The sequence below is a fragment of the Orbicella franksi genome, chromosome 2 (genome assembly GCF_964199315.1).
Source record: "Orbicella franksi chromosome 2, jaOrbFran1.1, whole genome shotgun sequence".
NCBI lineage: Eukaryota > Metazoa > Cnidaria > Anthozoa > Scleractinia > Merulinidae > Orbicella > Orbicella franksi.
The window spans coordinates 32,640,124-32,648,964 of NC_138146.1; the positions used below are offsets into that span (position 1 = coordinate 32,640,124).

The 8,841-nt window shown below is 40.0% G+C and overlaps 2 protein-coding genes across 2 annotated transcripts in view; both read right to left on the reverse strand.

Moving 5' to 3' along the window:
• Positions 1–557, reverse strand: part of LOC145479377 (short-chain dehydrogenase/reductase family 9C member 7-like) — a 5,150-nt gene extending 4,593 nt beyond the window's left edge. Inside the window, exon 1 of the mRNA XM_081457725.1 lies at positions 225–557. Coding sequence (XP_081313851.1) covers positions 225–543 — 319 coding nt within the window. The 5' untranslated portion in view covers positions 544–557. The remainder of the gene's footprint in view (positions 1–224) is intronic.
• Positions 558–2,908: 2,351 nt separating this feature from the next.
• On the reverse strand, positions 2,909–8,114 carry LOC145479383 (short-chain dehydrogenase/reductase family 9C member 7-like). Its single transcript, XM_081457737.1, has 4 exons — positions 7,377–8,114; positions 6,306–6,488; positions 4,757–4,996; positions 2,909–3,546 (listed from the first exon to the last, which is right to left on the reverse strand). The coding sequence occupies exons 1-4, from the start codon at positions 7,693–7,695 to the stop codon at positions 3,326–3,328; spliced, it is 963 nt and encodes a 320-aa protein (XP_081313863.1). The 5' UTR covers positions 7,696–8,114; the 3' UTR covers positions 2,909–3,325.
• Positions 8,115–8,841: the final 727 nt, after the last annotated feature.

Genomic DNA, 8,841 nt, shown 5'->3' on the forward strand with positions numbered 1-8,841 from the left:
CGGTAGACCTGATTTCGCTTTTATCAAAAAGCAAAACAAAAATGTGCAAAAGTTGCAAATTTTCAATGAGAATTCAAGGTTTCATTCTAACAGTGACAATTGCCTATCTTTTCAAACCAAGTTTTACAAATTAGAGAATTTTCTGGCGATCTTATTGACTTACGAATGACATAATCTAAACCTAAACCGTGTATAGAAATGTCTAATGTTTTTACAAAGTTTACCTGCACCACAAGCAATCTGCCCTTTTACTTCCTTACAAACGTCATTTATCTGTTGTGAGTTTGTAACATCCATCTGGAATGTTTTTAGTTTGTCGCTTGTTACGGATTTCAAACTCTGTTCTCCTTCTTTCGTTAAACAAGTCGCCATCACGCAAACTCCCATCTCGTCCAGTTTAATGGCGGTTTCTCTACCGAAACCGGAGTCACAGCCCGTAATAAGAACATACTTGCCTTTAACATCAACTTTCGCTCGAGGGATCAGTCTCCTTACGAAACAGATTGCAAGCAAACCGATTACAACTGGAATAAACCAAAACATGATTTACATGTGGCTCCTGAAGTTCAGTAGTCGGTGATCGTTGCTTGTTTACACCACAGGTCACCCAAGCTTAATATAATGTAGTTTATACTATGTACTTTGTATGGAGAACAGGAGCATCTAATTTTCAACTCCTCAGACGCGTTACAATGAACGCAATAGCAAGTCTCTTTTTTGCTAAAATCGGCGAGGAATTCTCTGTCTAAGATTTATTTTGTACTATACTGGAATAATCATGTTCACTCAAATAATCATCTCTTTTACGGTGAATAATAAAAAATGATCAATCCAACTGTTATCGAAACGCAGTATTACAGACAAATAAGGCTTTTCTTGTATTGTGAGAGGCACAGATAATGAGAAGCTCTCATGTTCGCGGGCTCACTTTGCTCGCCGACTCGTCTCTCTCGGCTTCGCCTTATCTCGTGCCGCTGTGCACGAGAGCCTGAGAACTGCATCCCCAGCCAGGCAAGAATCAAAACATTCCGGAGTGGCGCGGCAAATGCTTATGCCAAACCCTCTTAATTATGTTGTTCCAGCTATAGACATGAATATGCTATACTTACTGGACGGTGTGGAAACTAAGAATATCTTAGTACTTTCCGCTAAATGGAAAACTTTCTCCACTATTCAACTTTAGTTACAATGTGAATGAATAATTGTGAATCTCTTAGTTGGTAAAGGAAGGAGGATAGAGGTTTGTAAATGTTTGACAGATTGACAAACAGTTACTATTGCTATTTTTTCAATTCATTTGCTTTTAACCCATTGACACGTGGAGATTTTTGGCCGAAAAAACGCATTTCTAGACATCCTTAGCCTGGATATAAGCTAAACTGGCTCTAATCTACTCAAAAAGGCATTTGCAACAAGACAGAATGCCTTTCTTTCCACTAGCATCGCGTTTTATCACATTTTTGCTCGGGCATGCGCAGAAATCAAAATTTTGAGATGAGTCTTTGGACGGAAGTTTCCTACGTCTTTAGGCTTTTTGTTTTTTTTGTTTTATTTTTTTTCGCCTTTCTTTTTTCCCACTTCAACGTAGAATTTTGTCAAATTCTCGTCCAGAGTTTGAGGGCTGAAACTCTCAATCTTGTCGTCAATATTTCGCGCTGTACACTATTTTTTTCACACTTTGTGTTTTTGCTTTTAGCCGACTAGTTTATCTCCGTTATTTTTTCGCCTGAGACAACTGGAAAACGGGACTCTTCTCTATTAGCAAGGAAATATTTTCATCTGGAACAGAATGTTGCCGCTGTAGGTAATCAGATAACTCAACTTGCATTGTTTCCGTTCGTGGAATTTGTGAGGGAATCAACGATGCTGTGGTCACTGTGGGCTGTGTTTCTAGTATTTCATCTGTGAAAGCTGGCAATTCCAATAATAAACTTTCATCACTTTGCTGAAGAAACTGTGGAAATGTGTCAAAATTTACATCGGGGAAAATATTGCCAGTAAAGACATTATCTAAAGATACATATTCCGCCATTTTGAAAAAGGCCCCTGCCGTGAGCGGTAAGTTTTTGTTGCTATAGTGATTGCAATCAATGTGGTGATTGGTGGATTTAGCTGAAAGGACTTAAAATGATTGGCTCATGTAACTGTCTGATTACAGGTGTCCGATTACAGTCAACTCCCGCCTTGCGGACACCTCGCTATTACAGATACCGCTGTTACGGACAGCAGCTAAATCCCCGGCGAAAGTTACAGGCGTTTGACTGAAACAAACTCCCGCTATTACGAACTCTCCAATTACGGACTTACGAACACTTTATTCGGTCCCAACGTCACAATTTTATCGTTTCCTCTCTCGTTATAGCGGACACCGAGCAGCATCTTGGAATATTTGCACAAATATCAAGTCTATTTTTTCTGCTTTTTGAGATTGTCTTTGTCTTTTTTGTTCGATTTCCGCTTCTTCTGTCCATCAATCAAAATTTCTTCATCTTTTTCTCTGAAGGCCCTCTTTGCAGTCTCGCTGTCATGAATAAGCTCGTTCAGTCTGTCCAAATATTATAACAGAAAAATTTTCTCGCACCTCGCTATTACGGACTCTCGCTACTACAGACACCAAATCGCGGTCCCGAGGCTGTCCGCTATAACGGGAGTTGACTGTTTAACCAACTGTCCCATTATACTGTCCGATTATATCTTTGCAAATTAATTAGTGCAAAATACAGCAGTTTATGCACCAATTACATTTGAAGAAATTGTAATGGTTATGACAATAATAATACATTTATATAGCGCTGTTTCCCAGTGGTTCAACAGCGCTTTGCAAGTATAAAAATTCACTGAAAATTAACAGAAAACTTACCAAAACTATCTAAAATTGACTAAATCTAAAAACTGTAAAACTATAATAAAACAATAAAAAATCAGCATCCGTGGTAAGCACTCAAGAAAAGATGCTTTTTGAGTCTACGTTTAAAAGTGTTAGCTGATGTAGAATCTTTGACAGATTGGGATAGAGAATTCCACGATGATGGCTACGCAACGGCAAAAGAACGCCCACCATAAGTTTTACTGAAGATTATAAGTTGAATTCCAAAGCAAGTTTTTAGGAAATGAACGAAGTAATCTCGAGGGATGATAATGAGTAAGTAAGTCAATTAGATATGTAGGAGTTTGGTTGTGTAGCACCTTAAATGCAATCAGTAGAATTTTAAAGTTTATCCTTTGTTCAATGGGTAGCCAATGAAGTTCCATGAGGAGAGGCGTTATGTGATCGTACTTTTAGACTGGTTAACGTACTCCTCATTTAAGACCCGAGCTTCACTCATTACTTGCTTCCCCTTGGCACTATGTCTCTAAATATCACGCGAGTGATTATGAAGTCTGCCAGGCCGGTTGGTAACCGCGCCATCCATACAAAGAAAAGCCAGGCGTCCAAACCGACTAGATATCGGTCACGTGGTGCTTGGGACGTTAGTCCGTCGACAACAGCGTCAACTACTCGATAGGTATGATGGGAAGGAGAACTGGAAGATAGGAACTTTATACCTACGACAAATAACAGCAACCAATAAATGTACGGTCAGTCTACAATGGATCTGGCTTCGCATTTTTCAGTTTTTTGTTTGACAGGTGATGGGAGTGACAGTGGCAGCGAGAAAGGCAGTGGCAGTAACCACGGCAGTGGCAGTGGCAGTGTTGTAATGGTTTTGGCAGAGGAAGACTGAGGAATTGGCCGTGGCCGTGTTAGTAGCTGTGGCCTCACTGGCAAGACTGCACCGGCCTGGGTTCGTCTCGTACGAACTCAACAAACTCAGAACTTTTGTCCGATGAATAACTGGCAATCCTTGATCTTTTTCTGTTTGTACAACTCCAGAATCTATTTCTGTACATTAATTCACCTTACAGACTATTTATTGTCAAAGGAATACGATTTGAGAGTTGATAAACAAAACAGTTTCATTTATCTGGAAATTTCTATTGTTTCTCTACGAAACAAACGGTGGAAAAGACAAGTCGGAATTCAAATAATTCGTCACTTGACCCGTAAATAAATTAACAATAAGTTTGATTACGACCCATGTGACAGTATGACGTAGTTCGCGCATGCACGATAGGAAATCGAGCGGTTCCCTCTAGTCTTTCACTGCGCAGAAAGAAAAGGGAATCTCTATCTCGCATGGTATAGTAGTATGAACTTCGGGTTAGGTTTCTTACACTGAATGATTTATCAAGTTGTCAATTTTCTCGTAGGAAAAGAACTCCCAGGATCATAGGCGTACGAGCTGGGGGGGACGAGGGGGGCTGCAGCCCCCCTAGCTACGGAAATTATGTGATTTTTCGGGCAAAACGTAAATGATTCGGGCAACGGCACTTAAGGGAAAACATTACAAAATAATGCTGTTTGCGTGATTTCCAAAACTCGTAAATATAGTTTCTAGTTAGTTACTTTTTTGAGAACTTTTTCTTTTAATAACTTTTAGATTTTACTCGGATTGAGACTGTTGATAGAGTATGATTGATTGATTATGTACACGTAAACTTTGAATCTAACTATTTTTCGAATTATAGCAGTTTCATTAGATGTGGGAATTGTGAACATTTTTGTTTTTCATGCAATTTGAGTACGTTTGCATCCCAATTTCAACACTCTCGTAATAGGGCATTGCGTAAAATTTTCGGGCAAGAAAGTCATCGCCCCCCAAGTCCGAAGGTGCCCGTACGCCTATGCCCAGGATGAAGTGATAAGATTTCTAACCGTTTTCTAAGTATTCTTCTCCATAGTCTCTTTTCAGTTCGTCACTCAGGTTATCCCAGCCTTGTCTTAGTTGCCTTTCTATGACACGGGCATTACTCATCTGTGTTTTGAATCCTCCTGGTTCAATGATGCTCACTTTGATTCCCCAGGGATGCATTTCTCTCCTGAGAGCGTCAGAGAACGCTTGCACGCCGTATTTGGTAATGCAATAAGCTCCGACGAAGTTAGTGGTCAGTCGACCTGTTGTTTACAGCAAAATGAGAAACATTAAATACAAAAAATAATAATAGCAGATACAAAACAATTTCAAGTTCATTAACAAGGTTAAACCAAAGTTTGGAAAACAACTTAACTAAAGTTACATGTATTCGTCTAGTGTGCCTAAACAAATGGTCACGTGATACGCCACGTAAACAGTTAAGCCCCGGCCAAACGATCGAAGCAATTCAACGCAACGTATCGTAACACTGTTGGGGTAACATGTTGTGCTTGTTTGGCCACCCTGTTGCGATGTGTTGCGACATGTTGGGTATTGTTGGCTCAAGTTTGAAACTGCTCAAATTTTTCATGCAACATTTGAGGATGTTGCACGATGTTTACTCGTTTGGCCAGGTTCGTGGAACAATGTTGCGCCAGAGCATGCGAACTAGTTCGATTTGCAGCACCCAACATGTCGTAACACGTCGCAACAGGGTGGTCAAACGCACGCAATATGTTGCGCCCAACAGTGTTGCGATATGGTCCATTGAAATGTTGCGATCATTTGGCCAGGGCTTGCAAATACTGGGCCAACAATGTTGCGATATGTTGCGCCAAAATGTTGCAGTTTTTTGGCCGGGGCTTTACTCAAAATAATATGCCAAGACAAAAAAGAACGCTGGTAAAGCAAATCTAACGAGCTCAAGAAACAAATCAGCCAGAAATTCCTTTTTAAAAACTGCACTGACAGAGGACTTACCTGTAAGTTGCTTGAAGTGTAATGACATTAACAAATGCATTCTTTGGAAATCTACCTTTTTGTTGTTGTTTTAAGACTGTTCTAACAGCTAAATGTTGACAGGAGCGGATCCAAGATTTTTCAAAGGGTGGTTGCAGAATCAATGAGGCATGCCCCCAAATGTTGCAATTTGAGAATTAGAATCTGTTTTAAAACTGCTACACCAGAAATACAAGCAAATATGCCACAAACTAGAAATTACTATGAAGTTCGTCTCCAGAATGCTTGCCTTTAATTCTGTCATAGTATTCACAATCGTTTTAAATTATTTTTCTTTGTTTTGACTTATCCAAAATGGGGGTGGTTAGCCACCCAATCCACCCCAACCTCTTCTAAATCCGCCGTTGGTTGATATACCAGGGGGAGGTTATGGGTCTGAGGGTTTTGCAAAACACTACACCTTTGTCGGAACTTGCTTCTTACACAAGCCCAAAACTTGCTAAGAAGAGTATAAAATTCAAGAAAACAGACAATCACCAAGAGACTTGAGTTTTTAGTGCAGCAGGTAATAGAACAATTAAACAATTACTAATAAATATATCCCTCTCTTACCGGCAGCACTTGAGAAGTTTACAACTCGTCCCCGCGCTTTTTTCACCAACGGTAGAAAGGTCTTAGTGACGTCAATCATTCCCCACAGATTTACGTCTGCGATGCGTTTAAAGAGGTCCAGCGGTGCCCATTCGATTGGACGTATATCAAGAATTCCTGCGTTGTTCACCAGGCCCCACAATCCTGTGGTTTCAATGAAAACAAAGAGTCAGTCGGCACGTGCAAATAAGAACAGTCGTTGTATGCACGGGATTTAAGACCACCAATTTCAGTGTTTCGTTGAAAGCAAGAATTTTTTGGTATCAAAAGCTAAGCAGATTTGCAATATATTGAAGTGTATCTGAAACAGGTTACGGTTATTACAGGTCATTCAATACTCTGTGATCAAAATTCTTTCAATTTTCTATACTCCGACGCATATAGTAAACTGTTTGAAAGTTTTTCAGTTGTTATTTTTCACTTTTAAAATATTACGTGCCAATTCAACGATTTTGTTGTTTGTGTTCTCTTGCAACATAACGCATGATCGATCAAGTGCAAGGCTCAAGAAATCATTTGCATGATATGGCCCACATGAAATGAATTCAGAGACAATCAGATCTACAAAAGCACACAATTTGGGGCTTCAAAACTTGCATCTGTTGTTGATTTAAGTTTCAAATGAAAAAATGGCGGCCGGAAAATAGTGTTAACATCTGGAACTTACTTTGGTTATCTGAGACAATGATTATCTGCACTGAGCAAATAAACATTTAAATAAGCGCTTTTCCAAGTACGACAACGTCTTGAAAGGCTAAAAATCACGAGATAAATACATATTTTTCGTCCCTTATGTCACGCACCACCATAACTTCAAAATTCAAAATGTGCTGGTTTCCAAACGAAGGGCGCTACTGAGCTGGAAAGTTGTAAACAGATATAACTTTAACCTCTTATGCCTGATGAGGACAAAACCTTTGGTGGCTCTTTAGTTTTGGATTTAAGAATTTGATGACGTCACGTAAAAACGCTATATATATACCGTGGGTAGCCTTGTGGAATATGAAAAATGTAATGCTTCAATAGATTTACCTTGATCACAAGGAATACTCTTTTTCACCTCCTGGTAAACGTCATTTATCTGCTGTGAGTTTGTAACATCCATCTGGAATGTTTTTAGTCTGTCGCTTGTCACGGATTTCAAACTCTGTTCTCCTTCCTTCGTTAAACAAGTCGCTATCACGCAAACCCCCATCTCGTCCAGTTTGATGGCGGTTTCGCGACCGAAACCGGAGTCACAGCCCGTAATAAGAACATACTTGCCTTTAACATCAACTTTCGCTCGAGGGATCAGTCTGCTTACGAAATAGATTGCAAGCAAACCGATTACAACTGGAATAAACCAAGACATGTCTCTGCTAGTCAGGATGGTGAAGCTCTCAAGCGGATAGCCGTACCTTGTTTTACTCAACAATACTCAATTATGCCCTCTCTCTGTCACGCAGCGCTACGCTCACGGGGTCACGGCCGGGTTGGAGAGCCTCTTTCTCCCTGGAAGTATTGCGTGGGAGTGAGGGCCAGAAATAATCCCCTACCGCTTTCGCGTGCGCTATGACAGCAGAATTAAACTTTTTCTGAAATGTGTTATTTTAGTTTGGCCATTAATTTCCTCATGCGAACGAGAGTCTTAATTTTGGAACAGAGCGCTGAAAAATATTCGACAGTTTTGTAGTTGTTCCCCAAAATATACTTTGCCAATAACTTGTGTACGTCTCTTAATTTCAGTTTTGATAATTTGGTTGCGTATAAAGAAAATGCGCTCTAAATGTCTCTCTCCATGGTACACGTTATATTTTTATCTTTCTTAGGACGGAAAACCACAGACAAATTACAAAAATTAATGAAGAATTCGACCAATATTTCCTAACATCCTTGCACTAGTTCAATAACATACAAATATTCTCTTAACAATGGAAAAATGACCAGACATGACTGGAGTCCACCCGTGTTGTAAAGGCCTCATAAAGTGACTGTAAACCTGTGTATTTGCATTATACACAATGTATTGGTAAATTTCTCAGCTTTTCTCAGCAAAACTAAATTATGCAGCTGAGTCACGGTTTCTTCAACTTAAAAAGTTTAGCCTAAATTTTTCAAGTTTGTCGTTTGTATATCCACAATTGTTCCGTTGTGGTTTAGTATTATCTCTTTGGTAGGACTCCGGAGCGAGCGGTCCACGTTCGAACCCTGGCCGGGGACATTGTGTTGTGTTCTTGGGCAAGACACTTTACTCTCACAGTGCCTCTCTCCACCCAGGTGTACAAATGGGTACCGGCGAATTTAATGCTGAGGGGTTACCTTACGATGGACTAGCGTCCCATCCAGGGGGAGTTGAAATACTCCTTGTCGCTTTATGCTACTGAAACCGGGATAAGCTCCGGCCTGATGAGCCACTTGGCTCGTATGCAGACTTTACCATTATCTCTTTGGTGTTTTTCTAAGTAAACTACTATTTTCAGGTTTCCTTCAATTTAAAAATAATTTTGTAGGCGGCCAA

Excerpts from the sequence above, each read along its gene's own strand:
- LOC145479383 (XM_081457737.1), bottom strand. The coding sequence starts at position 7,695 with ATGTCTTGGTTTATTCCAGTTGTAATCGGTTTGCTTGCAATCTATTTC. Across the intron at positions 6,489-7,376 it reads GAGTATTCCTTGTGATCAAG|GATTGTGGGGCCTGGTGAAC; the intron begins GTAAATCTATTG and ends TTGAAACCACAG. Across the intron at positions 4,997-6,305 it reads AAACTTCTCAAGTGCTGCCG|GTCGACTGACCACTAACTTC; the intron begins GTAAGAGAGGGA and ends TGTAAACAACAG.